The sequence below is a fragment of the Megascapheus bottae genome, chromosome 16 (genome assembly GCF_031878675.1).
Source record: "Megascapheus bottae isolate mThoBot1 chromosome 16, mThoBot2.hap1, whole genome shotgun sequence".
NCBI lineage: Eukaryota > Metazoa > Chordata > Mammalia > Rodentia > Geomyidae > Megascapheus > Megascapheus bottae.
The window spans coordinates 127,424-145,754 of NC_143524.1; the positions used below are offsets into that span (position 1 = coordinate 127,424).

General features: G+C 53.0%; 2 protein-coding genes across 4 annotated transcripts; one reads left to right on the forward strand and one right to left on the reverse strand.

Annotated features, from left to right (window-relative positions):
- Nucleotides 1-7,525: 7,525 nt before the first annotated feature.
- Nucleotides 7,526-13,279, forward strand: Pgghg (protein-glucosylgalactosylhydroxylysine glucosidase). Of its 3 annotated transcripts, XM_090347064.1 has the most exons (14): nt 7,526-7,614; nt 8,274-8,556; nt 8,870-9,080; nt 9,158-9,593; nt 10,632-10,751; nt 10,924-11,055; nt 11,236-11,347; nt 11,435-11,507; nt 11,601-11,737; nt 11,824-11,957; nt 12,052-12,147; nt 12,317-12,414; nt 12,488-12,699; nt 12,777-13,279. In XM_090347064.1, the coding sequence occupies exons 2-14, from the start codon at nt 8,298-8,300 to the stop codon at nt 12,830-12,832; spliced, it is 2,076 nt and encodes a 691-aa protein (XP_090203190.1). In that variant the 5' UTR covers nt 7,526-7,614; nt 8,274-8,297; the 3' UTR covers nt 12,833-13,279. The 3 variants fall into 3 exon arrangements, with proteins under 3 accessions (XP_090203190.1, XP_090203189.1, XP_090203191.1); XM_090347063.1 differs by having other exon boundaries at nt 11,435-11,737; XM_090347065.1 differs by lacking the exon at nt 12,777-13,279 and having other exon boundaries at nt 12,529-12,694.
- Nucleotides 13,280-15,387: 2,108 nt separating this feature from the next.
- LOC150052166 (interferon-induced transmembrane protein 5-like) lies at nt 15,388-16,979 on the reverse strand. The gene is made up of 2 exons (XM_090348632.1): nt 16,600-16,979; nt 15,388-15,841 (listed from the first exon to the last, which is right to left on the reverse strand). Exons 1-2 carry the CDS (start codon nt 16,789-16,791, stop codon nt 15,629-15,631), a joined length of 405 nt encoding a protein of 134 aa, XP_090204758.1. The 5' UTR covers nt 16,792-16,979; the 3' UTR covers nt 15,388-15,628.
- Between the last annotated feature and the right edge of the window lie 1,352 nt (nt 16,980-18,331).

The window sequence follows — 18,331 nt, forward strand, 5'->3', positions numbered from 1 at the left end:
GTCTCTTATCTATTTCTTTTCCAAGTCTTCCCCCCCTAAATCAGGAATCTGGGTTCGCTGCCAGCTGGCCCTGGCAAGTGGCGCCCAAACAGGGACCTGAAAACCTAGGATGATGATAGAGGACCCCACTGTGGTGAGTGACGCATCATAAGAGTCTTAAGAGGGTGAGAGAGAAAGTACAGTTGAGAGTAAAAAATAATGGAACAAGGGGCCGGGAGTTTGGCCTAGTGGTTAAAGTGCTTGCCTAGCATGCATGAAGACCTGGGTTCGATTCCTTGGTACCACATACATAGAAAAAAGCCGGAAGTGGTGCTGAGGCTCAAGTGGTAGAGCTCTAGCCTTGAGAAAGTCCAAGGACATTGCTCAGGCACTGAGCTCAAGCCCAGGACTGGCAAAAAAATAATAATAATGGAACAAGGTAATAGCCGCAGGCTTTATGTGCAGGCCCTTCAAGGAATACTCCAAGCCTGGGGAGCACAGCACGGGGAGGGAAGGGCAGCTTGAGGGCTTCCAACAGTTTATTGAGGAAGTGTGCCTGTGGTTTCCAGAGGAGGGAACCCTAAATTTAGAAACCTGGCTAAAGGTAGGGGAAAGCTTGAGCAATTTTATGAAACTGTTCTGTCCCTCTGCCCATGGATTCTTGCAGGATGGGATGAGTCCACCTGGGAGAGGGTAGCCTGGCAGGGTCAGAAAGGGGAGCATACTAGGGGCCCCCTGGGAGAGTGCTCTGCTGCCCCTGTAGATAAAGGCACAGGCCAGCAAATTTATCCATCTCTGATTGATCTCAAACTCCAAAATGAAAGCAGACCTCCCCCTCATCCCGGTGGGTTCTCTACAGAGTTCCCCTTATGCCCCTCGACCCCTCAGGAACCTCCTGGGATGGGGAGCCCATCCCTCAGTAATCCCCCCCATTTTTTAGAACAAATGTTTGAAACAATGCCTACTACCTTGAATACTCCCCAACACTGGAAGACAATCATATGGGCAATACTTCGGGGAGACAGTTTTTACAGTGGAAAGCGGCCTATTATGATGAAGCTGAGATCAGAGGCAACAACAATGTCTGGCCTGGAATTCAGATCTCCTCCCAGGCCTTAAGTTCCCGCCTCCTAGAAACTCTGCAGCAGGTCCAGCTCCAGGGCTTAGGCAGCTTCTTAGTAAATGGCATGCCCCCTGCCCTGCCAAGAGCCGTTCAGCCTCTGTTCTTAAACAGTACCTGCCCAATAATCTCTAGGGAGAGACAAGATAGGACGTTGTGGCATTCTATGATGACTGCATTATTTATGAGAAAATTGGCATATAACTGCCCCTCAGTTCTAGGGGCCACAGTTAACTTGGAAATCACATGATCCTATATGGGTGGAACAGTGGTCTATTGGCAGAAAAAACAATTGGAGCTATTAAAATTAGTACAGAAGCAGCTTCAGAAGTCCCCATTTTTGTTATCAAAAGGGTCAGGCAAATACAGGTTTATGCAGCCTATGAGGACCACCCAACCAGGGATCCCAAGTCTTTTATCAATTCCTAATGCTTTTTTTCTATTTCCCTTCACCCATTGGGTAAGCAGTAGTTTGCCTTTACCATCCCTCCTATTAACAAACTTTTTTGGGAAAGATGCCCAGGTGAAAAGCAAAGACCTCCAGAGGTAAGTAGAAGTCAGCCGACCCCTTGTGTCTGTATTTTTTTTTCTTTTTTCTAGAAAGTGCACTGTGGGCCTAAAACAGAGAGGAAAAGCTAGACGCAGCAAGCTCTCTAAGGCCTGGGTGGTCAAGGGACACCTTGACCCCCTTCTGGGTTTCTTGTCGATAACAGGGCATGCCTGAGAGTCCCACCGGCAAGACATGTCTAAATCTAAATAAGCTGTTTGGTGAGAACATTCATCTGAGTTCATGTTTTTGTGTTAAGTGTATCTGACTGAGTCCAATTTTCTGAGTCAATGTCTGGTTTTGTTTGAGAGCCTTTTTTAAGTAGGTTAGGATGGCCTCCAACTGCCGGCTACCAGGGAACGAAAATCTCCATAGGGGAGACGCCCCCTGAGTTCAGGGCCCCATGGTCTTTCTGTCACTCTGATAGTTTAAGGCCAGGCATGCCATCAGAGGTTTAGGAGTTACTTAAAAGTCTCTGCTTGTCTGTCTTGTTCTTGTTACATGTTTTTCCTTGGGTATTTTTTTCTTGTCCAGTTTTGTCTTTGAAATTGGTGCCAGTCCTAAATATGGATCCGTGTGTGTGTGTGTGTGTGTGTGTGTGTGTGTGTGTGTGTGTGCGCGCGCGCTCACGCTCGCATCTTTGTTATCTATTTGAATATTTCCGGGAAGTAAAAGTTTGGGCCCCACCTGGGGATATGGCCCTTCCCACTTGGCTGCAGTTGAGGTGAGCCGAGGTCAGACAAAGTAGCTGCAGGCTTAGTCTAGTTTCCTTTTTCCTAACAACCTGCTGAAGTGACAGTCTGGAGACAGTTGGTGGCAGGATGCAGACTTCAGTTTTAGTTTCCCTAGGTTTAAGACTCCCACCCAACTTTCATCTGCAAAAAGTAGTATGGTAATATGTCTACCATCAGGAACAAGCTCTAGAAAAATAAATTTCAGCTAAGTTGCCTTGTTAGAAAGTTTTGTTTTAAAACTTGGCTGTCACCTACAAGAGTAATATTGGCAAAACTTGCTTGACACAAACTTCCGGGAAATGTACTGCCGATATTAATTTTGCGCTCTTTTAAGACCTTTGAGTATGAATGTGTGTGAATAGGTGTGAGTGAACATGTTCAAGGTTAAATTGTCAACATGCTGTATAAAACAATGAATGAATTTATACTTGAAACACAAAGGCAACTGGGTAAATCTAAGTCTAAACTTCAAGAAAATAATTGGGTTTGAATATTTCCAATGTCTCAATTGATTATTGCATTGTTTTTTTTGTTTGTTTTTTTTGTTTTTTTTTGCCAGTCCTGGGCTTGAGCTTAGGGCCTGAGCACTGTCCTTGGACTTTCTCAAGGCTAGAGCTCTACCACTTGAGCCTCAGCACCACTTCCGGCTTTTTTCTATGTATATGGTACCAAGGAATCGAACCCGGGTCTTCATGCATGCTAGGCAAGCACTTTAACCACTAGGCCAAACTCCCGGCCCCTGATTATTGCATTGTTTTAAAGAGGAACTGGTAAAAAGGATTTCTAAAGATCCTGAAATCTGCATTTTAAAAAAAATCTGGTATTGCAATGCATAGAGCTGTTTACATTATAGACATTGTATCCTGTTTAGCACAGAGGCATTAGGGGACAAGTATCAGAAATTTAAATGTGAATTTGTTTATCAGTGTCAGAAGCTTTGCCTGCCTATCTTTTAAAACTGTTTAGGTAATCAGATGCCAAGAGAAAGGACAGGGAAAACTTAGGATAGTCCTATGTGGCCATCTTTGGGAGTGAGAGGTGAACTGGCAAAAGTGCAGCTCTGGGTTCCCATGGTGGGATAGGCCCTAGGGAGGGTCCACACGTGGTGACAAAAGACAAGCTGGCACAAAGGCTGTTCATCTAAACCTGGTCAGACAGACAGAGTGGACCGTCTTCATCCTGTCTCTTTTTCCTTGCAGACTGACACTGGAAATCTGATGGTAAAATGTGGGTGATGTGATTAGTATTTCTTAAACTGCCCCCTAAAATATATTAAATTGGAAAAAAGGGTTTTAAAAGCAATGTTTAAAGGTTTATCTCCTTATGATTGGGTTTCATGTTACTTTACAATTAAATGTATTTTAGAAAAAGGAAAATAAGTCTGGACTTTTGGTGCACTGATGTTTTTATTCTTGCATTAGGGAAAAATTGTATTTGAGTTTAAACTGTTATTGAAGTTCTAAGTAGTAACCTAACCAATATAAATAAATAACTAAATAATAAAAGAGAGAGAAAGAAGGGAAAGTAGGACTACAAAAATGATTGCTTAATTGCTATTTCATTTTGTTCTTGTAAGTTTATAACAATTTCCAGCAGACCCATGGAGGAGGACAGCAGATCCTTATTCTGATGTAATTTTGGCCCTTACCAAGTTCCAGGTAAGATCATGCTTAGAGACTATTTCTGTGTTGACCACCATGTTGCTTTAATTGGAGGAAAGTGGCCTTATAAAGGACTCATTGATTTGAAAACTGCAGTCTGTGCCAGCCGGGGCAAAGCAAAGTCCCTGTGAGACTATGGTGTCTAATCTAGCAGCAGAGTGCTAGTGAGGCAGAGTTGCTTTGGAGCTCAAAGTGGCAGCGTGCTAGCCTTGAGCTGGTGAGCTGAGGGACAGCACCCCAGCCCTGAGTTCAAGTCCAGCAACCAATGAAGTGAAAAGCCAATCCCTGTGTGAGACATTCCTGGGACAAAAGGAATGAAGCATCTAGATGCAGAAAGTCTCTGCTTGGATGGCAGAGATGGTGTCAGATCCTAGAGTCACTCGTGCTTGGCCATTCAAAATTAATCAGAGCCAGGAGGTCATAGAATAGTTTGTAAGCATGCCTTACTAATGCCCATGCCTTTCATAACTGGGCAGGAACTTGTCAATCATCTGTGATAGTGGGTAGTTTACAAACCTGATCCCCCCCACCCCCCCCCGTATTTGCTCAAAGCCCTAACTGAGCAAATTTCGATTTGACACCAGCCACAAATTCAGGAAAGTTTGTGGACCTGAGGCTTGTGTCCCTATTGATCTGTTTAGGCCTACACTGATAACTGAAGCATTGTTAGGGTCACAGAGATTAAAATCCCCAGTCAAGAAAGTGCCTTTGCAAATGCGTGCTAAGTAAGCTACACTGTTGTAGCCAAAGAAAAGGTTTGTGCAGTTGTTAAATATTTTATATGATATCCAGTTTGGAGTAAAATATTGCTCCTGAAATGTAATTCTGGCAACCCCTTGGTAAAATAGGCTAAGCTTTTAGGGTCCCTAGCTAAGTATAGAGACAACACCCTTGAGTCAGCTTGAAGACAGAAGATGGATCTTCGCCTATCAACCCCCTTAAGATGAAGGGACCAGAGTCAGTTTTGGAAAGTGAGACAGGATAAATTAGAGGTATGGGAAAGAGTAGTAATAGATGTGCAAGAGTGGAAATTGCACTTGTGGAAAATGGTTACAGGTTCAAGTCTTCTATGCCTGCCAAGAAAATCCTAGCCTCATTTAAAGGAATTCTGGTTACTAAAAGTTGTCACCCTGGTATTACTTTGGAATCTCAACCCTATACTGTCCTAAAAACCAATGGTGTGCCAGGCTGCAAAAATGAGTGTACTCAAGTAAAGCAACCAGGAAATCATTGGGGGACTTCACCAAAGTCAGGCCTGAGGTTAAGCTTCTTTAATCAGTCTGTGCAGAAATTTGCAGGCAACCCAGCAGGAGGTGTGACATCCCATTGGAGCTGCTGAGAGATAAGACTACTGCTTCACACTCTGTCCTGCCTGATTCCACCACCCCACAGGTGCTTCCTGAGAGGACTGGAACTAAACCCTTGTCCTTACAGGCCTTACAAGTTGATTTGGGGACGTGTTCATCAGCTGGTTTCCAGTAAGAGCTACTGGATTCATCATTCCTAGGTGGAGACAGTGTGTGAAGACTGTGGACTTTCAGGTCCCCAGAGAAACGGACTTTGACATCACACAAACTTATCTCTAGATTTGTTTTAGCTTCATAGACAAATCATTGGGCTTCAGCAGGTGCCATCACTTGACGCTGAGATAACACAGACAGCCAAGGAGTTGTTTGAACAATTTAAAAGGTTTACTGATGACCTTTGTTGGTCCAGGTATGTTGCTTATAATTATTATTAGCCTGCCTTGTGTGGTAAAGATCTTGCAAAATTCATTGCTAAACCTTGCAGGTCAACTCCACAAAATCAAGCTTCAAATGAATGAGTCGTCCCCCCCCCCCCAGAGGAATCGCAGCCTAAGACAGGGCCTTCAGCTTGATCTGAAGAAGTTCCCTATGATGGGTAAGGCAGTTAGCTATCCACCCAACCTAAGGCAGGTGGGTTTGCTTCTTTTAAGAGACGGGGGAGTCCTTGAGACAAAGTGCTTCAAGCAACGAATCTTGTAAGAACTAGGGCCAAGAGGGGAACATGTCCTGAAAGTTTCAGATGCAGAAATAGAGCCAGGTGCTCGTGGCTCACACCTGTGATCCTAGCTACTCAGGAGAACTGAGATCTGAAGATCGAAGTTCAAAGCCAGGCCAGGCACAGAAGTTCAGTCCACGAGACTCTTTATCTTCAACTAACCAGCAGGAAAACAGAAGTGGTGCTGTGGCTCAAGTGGTAGAGCAATAACCTTGAGCTGAAGAGCTCAGGGACAGCGCCCAGGCTGAGTTCAAACCCCATCACTGACCAAAAAACAAAGCAAAACAAAACAACAGATGAAGAAATAGAAATACAAAAGTAGAAGACGGGGCCGGGAGTTTGGCCTAGTGGTCGAGTGCTTGCCTAGCATGCACGAAGACCTGGGCTGGATTCCTCAGTACCACATACATAAAAAATAAAAAGCCAAAAGTGGTGCTGTGGCTCAAGTGGTAGAGCTCTAGCCTTGAGAAAAGACCAAGGACAGTGCTCAGGCCCTGAGCTCAAGGCCAGGACTGGGAAAAAAAAGGAAAAAGTAGAAGACAAGGTAAGTGCCATGGAGTAGGGGAGGAGTAAGAGATGAGGTCAGACGCAGAGCAGGGCGGCGAGGGTTTGGGGGCGAGGGTTAGTGAGCCCCTGGATTGGTGTCTGTCCAGACTACCAGGGGCGTACCCCACACTGGACTTCTGTCACACCTGCAATGGGGGCTGGGAGGCGGCACAGCCAGGTGTGGGCGGGTGCTGTGCGGCTCACTGCCCAGTGGGGCCTGCGTGAGGGCGGGAGCCGCGGGACAGGGGCGGGCAGGCCTGTGGGAGGGGCAGGGGTTGAATGCAACCTCTGGTAGGGGCGTGAGCAGAGCACAGGCGATTCATCAGGCCAGGCATTTGCCCGGGGTGCCCTAGCCAGGCCCCAGGCAGGCGGGTGCAGGCGGGTGAGGAGGCGGGAGGCCCCCTGGGAGCTGCAGCGTGGACGGAAAGACTCGAGGGACGCCAGGCCGGCTCGCTCTTCCCAGGCCCGTGCTGGGCGGGGCCGGGCTCGAGGTCCGGCATCCACCACCTCCCAGCCAGGAAACAGCGTCCCACCCCCTTCCCACCCTGGCGGGAAGACCTGAGCGGCCAGGATGACCAGCGGGAGCCACGCGCTCAGCAGTCCGCTGCTCATTCCGTTCCCGAGTGTCCGACCGGGCAGAGCCGGAGCCCACCGACAGCGAAGGGCCCTCCCGAGGCCGCCGGGCGCGCCGGAGCGGGGCCTCGCGGACCCCGCCCTCCGGGAGTGCAGGGGCGGGGCGTCGCGGAACCCCTCCCTCCAGGAGCGCAGGGGCGGGGCCTCGGGGAACCCCTCCCTCCAGGAGCGCAGGGGCGGGGCCTCGGGGAACCCCTCCCTCCAGGAGCGCAGGGGCGGGGCCTCGCGGAACCCCGCCGGCCGGGCGCGCAGGGGCGGGGCCTCGCGGAACCCCGGAAGACGCTTCTGCTTCCTCCACGAAGCCGCGCTGGTCCCGGCTTAGAGCCGCGGCAACGGCGCTGTGTGGGCGCTCAGTGACCGAACCAGGTTGCGGTGAGTCCCGCAGATCCGCGTTCCTCCGTCCGGCTCGGCCCCGAGTCCGCTCCCCACCCCTTCCCCGTCTCCGCTCCGCGCCTGTCATCCCGCCACACCCCTCCTCCCCATCCCCCGCTCAGCCCCGAGCCCCGCCCCTCCACCCCAGCCCTGCTCAGCCCCGAGCCCCGCCCCTCCACCCCAGCCCCGCTCAGCCCCAGCCCCGCCCCTCCACCCCAGCCCCGCTCAGCCCCAGCCCCGCCCCTCCAGCCCAGCTCAGCCCCAGCCCCGCCCCTCCAGCCCAGCTCAGCCCCAGCCCCGCCCCTCCACCCCAGCCACGCTCAGCCCCAGCCCCGCCCCTCCACCCCAGCTCCTCAGCCCCTCACTCTTCTCCCCCATCCTCTTCCCCCCTTCCCCGTCCCGCCCCACCCCACCCCTGCCCTGCTCCGGTCCAGGCCCGCGCGGAGGCCTGAACTTCCCCAGTCCACCCTCGGCTCCCGCCCAGGCTCTGGCATGGCCGCTTGGGCCCCTCCCGGAGGCTCCGTGGGGGAGGGTTGGGCTTCTCCCAGGAGTGCTCCAGGGGGCGGGTCCACGGCCCCCGAGGGTCAGGACCCTGCCGTCCCGGGGACGCGCCAAGGGTTAGGGCTTTACAGCTGGTCACAGCCTGCCGGCCTCTCCAGGGTGCCTGCCTGAGCCAGCTTCCCATGGAGCACCACCCGGAGGACCCGACCGTGTTCACCACCCACTCTCTGCCCAGGGACCCTCGGCTCCTGGCCCCTGTGACCAATGCATACTTGGGCACACGCGTCTACCATGACACGCTGCATGTGAACGGCGTGTACAGTGGGGTTGGGGGCCACGCTCACCGGGCCATTCTGCCCAGCCCTGTCAATACCAGGCTGGAGGCTCCTGCAGAGACAGGAGAGCAGCTGACCGAGACCTTTGTCCTGGACACCAACACAGGTAGCTGCCACCTGACCTGACTTTTGCCCTCCCCAAGCTGTCCTTAGTTGAGAGGAGACACTCTCAGGAAGTCTCACAAAGGAAAGGAGTGTGGTGGTTCATGCTTATAAATCCCAGCACTGAGGAGGCTGAGGAAGGAGGATCCAGAGCTTCAGGCTTGGGCTACAGAGCAAGATTGTGCTGAGGGAGCCTCGTGCAGTCTGCTTCCAGCCCAGAATGCCACAGTTTTACATCCTGGGGGTGGGGGTGAGGCGGGGGAAGGGGTTCCTTCCCACATTTTCGGAGATGACCAAAGCTACCCAACCCTTGCCAGGCTCATTCATGCACACCCTGGAAGGCCTCAGCTTTCGGGTCTCCCAGAGAATCTATGCCCACCGCACACTGCCCCACCTCCTGGCCTTCAGCGTGTCCATTGAACGCCTGGCTCCAGGAAGCTGGCCCATCACAGTGCTGCTGCATTCCACCTTCTCCCCAGAAAGCCCAGACCTGGACCTGCATCTGGGGCCAGACATACAGGGATTCCGGTGAGGAAGGGGCCAGGACCCTCCTGGGTGGCCCAGAGAGGGAGCGTGTCCCCGAGTCTCTTCTGGTCTCTTGGCAGGTACCTATATGGCCACACGCTTACCCCAGAACAGCCTGGAGGGCCGCAGCAGGAGGTACACATGCTGTGGACCCCAGTGCCCTCAGCCCTGACTCTTGGAAAAGGAGAGGAAGACAGCACCTGGGACTTCCTAACCGTGGTGGGCAGCAGCCAGGCACAGGTCCGGGCCTGCCTGGATGAGGCCTTGCAGCTACAGGACCAGGGCACGCTGTACATAGCTCATGCACAGGCCTGGGCCCAGCTCTGGGCAGGTTGTGGCTTGGATGTGGTAGGGCCCCTGGCTCTGCGCCAAGCCCTGCGTAGCTCTCTCTACTATCTCCTGAGTGCCTTGCCCCAGCCTGGGACCCAAAACTACATCTGCCATGGCCTTAGCCCTGGGGGCCTTTCCAATGGGAGCCAGGATGAGTGCTACTGGGGCCACATCTTTTGGGACCAGGTATGTATCTTCTCACACCTCCCTGGCACTAGCTACACAGCAAATGGCAGGTTGGCATTAAGGGCATTGACTCACTACCCTCTTCAATATCAAGGTCATGGTTAGGGAAAGTGCATGGTAGATGGGAAAGCTTCCTGGAGGTGGTGATATCTCAGCAGATACAGAGGCTGGGAATTTGGCCTAGTGGTAGAGTGCTTGCCTAGCATGTATAAAGACCTGGGTTCAATTTTCTTGGTACCATATACATAGAAAAGACAGAAGTGGTGCTATAGCTCAAGGGTAGAGCACTAGGCCTTGAGAAAGCCCAAGGACAGTGCCCAGACCCTGAGTTCGAGCCCCGGGACTGGCAAAAAAAATGGGGAGAGGAGGTATAGGAGTTGGTGGAAAAGAGAGATCCAGGTGAGAGCACCAGAGCACAGAAGGTGCAGAGGCTCAGAAATGAAGGTTTGCAGCATCTGAGGACAGAAGAGCGGCCGTAGCAAGGTACAGACCAGGACCTGGTAGAGAGCAGGGTGTGTGGACCTAGAGTTTCCCTGAAGAAGCCACAGAGACAAGTACTCTGAAAGACCCTCTGCTGCTGGGGAGGAGTGAGGGCTGGGAAAACTTGAGTGTGCTGGAGGTGGCTCTTGGTGGCCTGTAGGCAGAGAAGGGTGAGAGTGGTGGCACGTACATCCCCCTTCCCCCCACTGTGTCCTCTAATGCTTCCTAAAGTCAGTATGATGGCCATTTGTGGATGAGACCACAGGAGGCTGAGGTTGGGCAGGCAGGCAGTAGCTCAGAGCAGCCTCTCCAGGAAGCCTGTACCCAGAGTCTGACTGGAGCCCCTGGGCACACCCCTATGCCACGGCTGGAGAGGTGGGCAGCCAGGACGGGGTAGATCTGGAAGCAGCACTCAGAGTGGGCTTCTGAAGAGAAAGAGAAGCAGGAGGCAGCCCAGCCCCTGCCGAAGGGCAGAGAGGGAGCCACCAGCTGTCCTGAAGGCCCAGCTGAGCTGGGAATGCCAGCACCTGCTCAGCTCTGGAACTGATGTTCTGTCAGGACCTCTGGATGTTCCCAAATATCCTGATGTTCCACCCAGAGGCTGCCAGGGCCATCTTGGAGTACCGAATCAGAACACTGGGAGGGGCCCTCGAGAATGCCCGGAGCCTTGGCTACCAGGTGAGTGTGGCTTAGGTCCCACCACTAGGGTCCTCATCCCAGGATCAGCACACAGTGGGCTATGGTTGGGCATTCAGAGGGCACTAGAGCGCCACCTCCTCTGAACCTCTACGAGGATGAAGCTGAGCTGTGGGATAACCCTGTCCCACATCTCCACCCCTGCCCCACACAGGGAGCAAAGTTTGCCTGGGAGAGTGCATGCTCTGGCCTGGAGGTCTGCCCAGAAGACATCTACGGGGTCCAGGAGCTCCATGTCAACGGGGCTGTGGTGTTGGCCTTCCAGCTGTACTACCTCACCACCCAGGTGCACTGTCACGGCAGCCACCGTGTGTCCCACCTCCAAACCTAGACAGGCCTGGTCCTGGGAAATAGTGTGCAGACGCCTGTGGGAGATAGGGTTTCCTTTCTGGGTGCTTGAAGGATGGGTACTGGGTGTACATAACAGTGCTCTGGGCCTGGGCTGCACCCTTTCTCTACTCCACAGGACTTGCAGCTCTTCCGAGAGGCTGGTGGCTGGGATGTAGTCAGTGCTGTGGCTGAGTTCTGGTGCAGCCGTGTTGAGTGGAGCTCCAGGGATAAGGAATACCACTTGAAGGGTAAGGCCCAGGGGGCCTCTGGGAGGAGGGGTAGATGGGGTGTGTCTGAGCTCTTTCACTGAGGGCGTGGTGGTCTTCTGTGCCCAGGAGTCATGCCGCCTGACGAGTACCACTCAGGAGTCAACAACTCAGTGTATACCAATGTCCTGGTCCAGAATAGGTCAGGCACCCCACCCTCATCTCTGCACCAACACCGCTCCTGCACACAGGCCCTGCTGGTCTGCTCAAGCTTCGGCCGTTCTCCTCCCCTTAGCCTGCGCTTTGCTGCTGCTTTGGCCCAGGATCTGGGTCTGTCTGTTCCAGACCAGTGGCTGGTGGTAGCTGATAAGATCAAGGTGCCCTTTGACCCAGAGCGGAATTTCCACCCTGAGTTTGATGGGTATGCACCTGGTGAGTGACCCTTCTGCCCTGCCAAGAGCTCCCAGACTCTGTCCTGGCACCCCACCACCGGTACCACCCCACCACCCCTCCTCCAGGAGAGGAAGTGAAGCAGGCAGATGTCGTGCTCCTGGGATACCCTGTCCCCTTCCAGCTGAGTCCCGATGTCCGCAGGAAAAACCTGGAGATTTATGAGGCTGCGACGTCTCCCCAGGGCCCTGCCATGACCTGGGTGAGGGGGCTGGGATGGTCCTCTCTTATTAGGCTCTCTTCCTTCCGCACCCAAAGGGTTTTACCCTCGCATATTGTCTCAACTCTGACCTCAGAGCATGTTTGCTGTGGGATGGATGGAACTGAAAGACCCAACGAGGGCACGGAGCTTTCTGGACAGGAGCTTCGCCTATGTCACTGAGCCCTTCAAGGTCAGCAGAACTCCTGCCCCTGCCCACCCCTCCTGTGCCCACACTGGGAGTCTTAGCAGTGTCTCAGCCTGGTCACAGCCCTGGTCATTTCTGCCTGATCTTGGAATGGTAGGCCTGGGAAAGACACCGTCCTGGGCGTCCCTTTGCCTGTCATCCTTGCGCCTTACAGGTGTGGACAGAGAATGCTGATGGGTCGGGTGCTGTGAACTTTCTGACAGGCATGGGGGGCTTCCTGCAGGCAGTGCTTTTCGGATGCTCAGGGTTTAGGTGAGTGAGTACGGTGACCGGTAGAGTGGCTGCCTCCTCCCACCCATCCCTCCTCACCCAGCTTTCCCCACAGGGTCACTGAGGCAGGTGTGGCCTTTGATCCCCTCTGCCCAGAGGGTGTCTCTGGAGTGCATCTCTCTGGCCTGTCCTACCAAGGGAACAAACTCAACTTCACCATCACCGAGGACTGCTTGACCGTTGAAGTCACAGCTCAGGCAGGACCCTGGGTCCCGCCTTTGGAGGCCAAGCTGTGGCCATCCCAGGCCCTGTTCCCCCTGCCACTGGGTATGTGAGGGTCTAGGGTGGTAGGTCCTAGGTGCCCTGGTGTGTTCTCACCCCAGGATGTCTGTTTGTCCCTGCAGGACACAAGGTCTCCTTTCCCCACTCTGCTGGTCGAATCCAAAGAGCACCCCAATAGCTGCTGTCCAGAAATCCCAGCTCCGAGGATTTCCTGAGAGAATCTTTTGAAGATGTTGAGTCCTCCAGAGTCACAGGGAATGCCTGGGCCCTGCAGCTCACCACGCCCTTCGCCAGGAATACTGAGATGTCCCCTTGCCCCCGTGCCTTCTTCATGTCCCCCAACTCTGCCCCAGGACCAGGATGTCTGCCCATGGCTGAGCCCTTATCAGCGGGCACGCAGGTGCACCCCAAGCCACCATCCATCTGCCCGCAGGCTCACCCCAGCACTTCCATTTCTTAGCTCCACACCTTTCTGTCTACAGGACACAAGCTTTAACCTCCATGCTTACCTCTTGCTTCTGGTGGTGGGAGTGGCCAGCAGCACGTGGCCAATGAGGAAGGGCCGCCTGCAGAATGTCTTGGGTTTAGCAAGTTCTGCAGCTTTAATAAACAGGCGCTTCTTGTAGCGTGTCATTGGGCTCAGGCTGGGCTGGAGCAGCTCTGGAGTGGGGGAAATCTAAGCTCCCAGGTCCTGTCTCCCTCTCTGTCCTTCTCCAGAGGGGAATGTCTAGGGCCTTCCATCAAAGATCGAAGAGAAGAGTTCTTGTAACACCCCATTAAGAAGTGTCTGGGGGTACAGAGTGTAGGAATCAATGGACAGCATGCCTCCTTTGAGCAGGTGGCATGATTGGTGGATCTCATCTGTGGTGGAAAAGACCACGGCTTAGTAAAGACCAACATTCCGTCCAGGCCTGTCTGGGAGCCAAGCGGCGTGGCCCACGTGGGCTTGTCTGCCTACAGCTAGCTCTCCCTCAACTGCAGGGCCCATTGACCACCATCACTTAGTGGGAAGGGTCTGAGGCAGATCTGCTGGAGGGAGTATAAGTATTTCTTCCCTGCTGTGGGATAGGGGGTGGAAGTCACCTCTCAGCCCTAGAGCTGGGATTGGGCATGGGCGATGGTCTGTGTCCCCGTACTCACAGAAGTCATTTAACCTGGTAGTTGGTGTGTATGTGCCTGGTGTGTGCAGTCAACTCTGTGCGCTTAAGGGGGTGATCTGCTATGGGTTTAAGGGGTCATAGAGCACATGAGCTTACTTGGGTGGTCAGGCAGTGTCAGCCTGCATGGGAGACATCCAGGAGCTGGAGGGGGCTACGGGCAGCACTTCTCCATCCAGGACCCAGAGAGCTGTGGGTAGCATTGCCTCCTGGTGACCTGACCACATATTCAGTCTTCAGTACCTAACCGCAGACCTTACAATCCTGCCCCACCATTTTGGGGAGGGGGGTCATGGGGCTCGAACAAGGCCTGGGTGCTGTCTCTGAGCTCTTCAGCTCAAGGCTACCTCTCTACCCTTGAGCCAAGCCCCACTTCCCATTTTCTAGGGGTTAATTGGAGATAAGAGTCTCAGGTTCTTTTGTGCCCAGGCTGGCTTTGAACTTTGATCCTCAGATCTCAGCCTCCTGAGTAGCTAGGATGACAGGGATGAGCCACTGCACCCAGCTTCCTGCCCCCTTTTGTGCACGAGTAAAACAATGTTCCCTCTTTTTGGGAACAGGTACCCAGCAACACATGGCCTGAACCAAACTCTTGGCTCAAAGTCAGCACATTGATCTGAGGACAGCCACACACTGCCCTCATTTTTGGCCCATCTCCAGGCCCCAGCACAGACCAGCTACACACAGTCCTCTGCATGGGGCGCGACTGATGGCTGCAAAGATGTAACAAGATGAGCTGTGAGAGACCTTCAAGCACAGTAACTACACAAGTCCCTTGCCTCCAGCCTAGAGAGAGCTGGCAGGCAAAGGGGCTCCCGGAAAGAGGGATGGGTCCCTAGGTAGAGTGTTCAAGCCCTTGATCCACCTTTTGGTTAAGAGCACTAGAATTATCCTTCTCTGTCATTGGCCCAGCCTCACGGTGCCCCCATTTGCAGGACTTTGCTGATTCCTGGCCCGGGGCCGTGTGTGATGCACAGGAAGTGAAATAGCACAGGAACATGCACCCTGCGCTGGCGGCTCACAGGCTCTCACTTCACCCACTGCATCTGCACGGCTGTGGGAGAGGGAGGCTGTGCATGGGTTAGTGTGCATGGATGGCAATGTGACCACATGTGTGAGTCCAGTGCCAGCCCCAGGCAGGAAACAGCCCCATCCTCCTTACTCTTGGCCTTCTCTAGCTCAGGAGTGAGAAAGACTCCCACAGGACAGATTTCTCAAAGTCCAGGGGCTGGCAGGCTGACAGCCACCCAAGGAGGAGGGCAGCACTCAGCCCATGAGGGACAGGACAAATACCAACGTGCACAAATGTGGCCTGGTCACACCCGTCCATGTTCGGGAACACAGGCCACCAAACTGCAGTGCAGCAAGGATCAAAGACTTGCATTCCCAAGCTTCATCCTAAAATACTCAGAAGCCTCCACCCTAGAACCACAGGCTGCCCTTGAGCCGAGGAAAGGCACAATAGGGGCAGCAAACAGAGCAGAGTGACTGAGGGCTGGTTGACGTATTTGGCCGTGCCCTCTACCCACACTTCCCCTTGCAGCCATGAAGGAGGCGCTGAGGCACTTCTGGGAACTGGAACTTTTAATGGTGAACAGAGGGTAAGCCTGGTAGGACGAAAAGGGCAGAGTTAGGTACCGAGAACCCTTCAGGTCAGTGTGGCTCTAAATGGGGCAGCCCTGGATGCTGTGGCTAGACAAGGGGCACTCGGAGGTCACGCTGAGATGGGTCATCAAGACTTTAGGGTAGGGCCCCGGGAGCTGGCATTGAGTCCCTGGGGTCAGTGTCCTTAAGTAGGACGGGTGGGGACCATCCTGTCAGTCATAGTCTCCATCGTCAAACTTGGTGCTGAAGAAGGCTGCAGAGTCCTTGGCCAGCTGGGACAGATGTAGCGCGCCAGTCACCACCAGCCCAAGAAGCAAGAGAGGGGGCACCAGCGACCACATGGCAGCCAGGATGTTGTAGCACTTGGCTTTGGAGCCATAACGCTGTGCAGCCTCCAGGTCTCCGGCCATCTTCTGGTCTCGGGCCTGCAGAGTAGCCAAGGGACCAAACATGCTATGTCTGAAGGAGCAAGACCCACCCAGGGGACCTGAAAGATCCCGAATGAATGTAGTCGGAGCTGCAGCCTGGGGAGGGGGGACACTCATGGGTTCACTCTGCCACTGTCTCCAGCAGTGCAGGGGGCCCTGGGTGGTGCTGTGAGTCTTAACAGCTGCCAGCCCAAGTGGACAAAGGGTGTTGGTACCTCATGCCCTAGCAATAGACCCAGCAGCCATCCTGGTTTAGCATAACCCCAAGACCCCACTGCCGGAGAAGCCCTCTGAGGAGCAGAGGACCCCAGTAGTGAGGCAGTGAGGACCAGAAGCCCAGGGAGCCATGGCATGTCAAAAGGCCCCTGTGAAGACTTGACACACGCACACCCTACATGCATTCTTCTTCTTTTTTTTTTTTTGCCAGTCCTGGGCTTGAGCTCAGGGCCTGAGCACTGTCCTTGGACTTTCTCAAGGCTAGAACTCTACCACTTGAGCCTCAGCACCACTTCTGGCTTTTTCTAAGTATGTGGTACCAAGGAATCGAACCCAGGTCTTCATGCATGCTAGGCAAGCACTCTACCACTAGGCCAAACTCCCAGCCCACATGTATGCTTCTTTAAGCTCAGGCCCTCCTTTTCTATGAACCAGCCCTCATGGCCTCCAGTTTGGTAAGGAACTCTGTCTGTAGCCATGTTAATGGGGTCCCTTTCCTAATCTGCCCCAGGGAGATATCCCCCACTGCCCTTACCCACCTTAACAGAGTGCACAAGTGCCAGGAAGCCAAGACAGCACAGGTTCAGGTAGAGTGTGCTGAAGACTGACCAGATCAGATGGTCTCGAGGTGGGGGGCAGGACGTTCCCAGCGTGAGGGCTGTGGCAGCAGCACCATCAGTCTTGCGGGCAGTTGGGGCCCGGGGGTCCTCACGAGGGTATGCTGTGTCCATGGGTTCCAGTGCTGTCTAGTCCTCACTCAAACTCTCCGTCCAGGGTGGGCATCAGACCTGCTTATAGCCTTCCAACCTCCCTCCCTGGCAAACCAGCTCCAGCTGCTATATATAACACAAATTATAGCTTGGAGTGTGTGGACCAGTGCGGCCCGCCCTCGAAACCCAGGGTTTCCCACCCCTCCCTAGGGAGATCCCATCAAAGGAAGCTGTGGCACGTGCACAGTGGCCTCAGACCACCCGACAGAGTCCCCTGCTGACCTATGGGACCACACCCACACAGAAGGCTGCTGGCAGGGGGCAGTGGCTGCAGACTTCTCCCCTGATCGACCTCAGTTTGTGAGGGGCACACAGGTTGAGTACCTTGTAGAGCAGCCTCAAACTGGGAGGCAGGAAGACAGAGAGTCTGGGAGAGGCAGGTCCCAGCCGAAGTGGGGGTGCTGGGTCCAGCTGGCACCAACTTGGCCATGGGGTGGATAGTAAATTGGGATTAACTAGTGAATTTTGTCTTCATGGTGGAGAAAGGGGAAGTCCTAACTCCCAGGTGATGGGCGTGTGTGGTAAAAGTGAAGGGAGACCGGCTTCGGATACTGGAGGTCCCATTAACAAGTGTGTTTACTGCGGTTAGTACAGGAGTGTATGTATGTGCAGATAAGGTATCGATATCTTTGAAGTCACACACACGAACACGTGTTTGTAATTTTGTGTACAAGTGATAAATGACTGTTTCTACCTTTAGTGATTTTTCTATGCAGTTGTTTCTGTCCGTTTCTCAGAGATCGGTGTTAAATACTTGCACTGTCCCCGTGGTTTTGTCTGTGTTTCCATTCCTCTTTAATACAAGTGGTCTTAGACTTTTAAAGGGAAGGAGTGCTCTATGAATTTACAGTTAATATGATCATGGCTACTTTTGGATCATGTTCTACCTTTTCTTGATTTATCTCGACTAGCATTTCTAGAAGTGTGATGGATGACCACTCAAAGGTAAACGAAGTCTCAGGCAGGGTCTTGAACATCACCTCCAGCTCAATTTGCTTTTGTTATTTTTCAAGTAGGATCTCAAATGTATGCCAAGAGTGGCCTGAACTGTATATATACTGGATATCTACTTAAGATCTCATAAAGCTAACCCTACAAAATGCATCCCCCTTCTCATCTCTGTCTCTCTAGCGCACATGTTCAGAACAGAATTGCTCACATTTTTGCGAAACTATGGAATCAGCTAAAGTAAAAGGTGGCCAACAACTGAGTGGGGTAAATAAAATGTGGTGTGTGTGTACATGTGTAGATACACATGTCTGTGTGTACTTATAAAAATCCTAACCAAAGACACAGAGGTTGCAACACAAAAAATTACAAAAATAAAAGCTTACACAGCTGCCCCATTTGGCAACATAACTGGAGTATAATGATTGGTCCTGGAAATTAACTTTGCTAATTATTTTTAAACAAAGTCAGACCCATCCGGGGTCTTTTTGTTCTAGCAGTAATTTTCTACTTCCTACTATGTCTTAACAACTGAATTTCAGTAGAAGAGGGG

Bases quoted from the DNA above. Each gene is read 5' to 3' on its own strand.
- Pgghg (XM_090347063.1), top strand. From the start codon at position 8,298: ATGGAGCACCACCCGGAGGACCCGACCGTGTTCACCACCCACTCTCTG. The intron at 9,594-10,631 runs GTATGTATCTTC...ATGTTCTGTCAG, and splicing joins GCCACATCTTTTGGGACCAG to GACCTCTGGATGTTCCCAAA. The intron at 10,752-10,923 runs GTGAGTGTGGCT...TGCCCCACACAG, and splicing joins CCCGGAGCCTTGGCTACCAG to GGAGCAAAGTTTGCCTGGGA.
- LOC150052166 (XM_090348632.1), bottom strand. From the start codon at position 16,791: ATGGACACAGCATACCCTCGTGAGGACCCCCGGGCCCCAACTGCCCGC. The intron at 15,842-16,599 runs GTGGGTAAGGGC...GCTACTCTGCAG, and splicing joins CACTTGTGCACTCTGTTAAG to GCCCGAGACCAGAAGATGGC.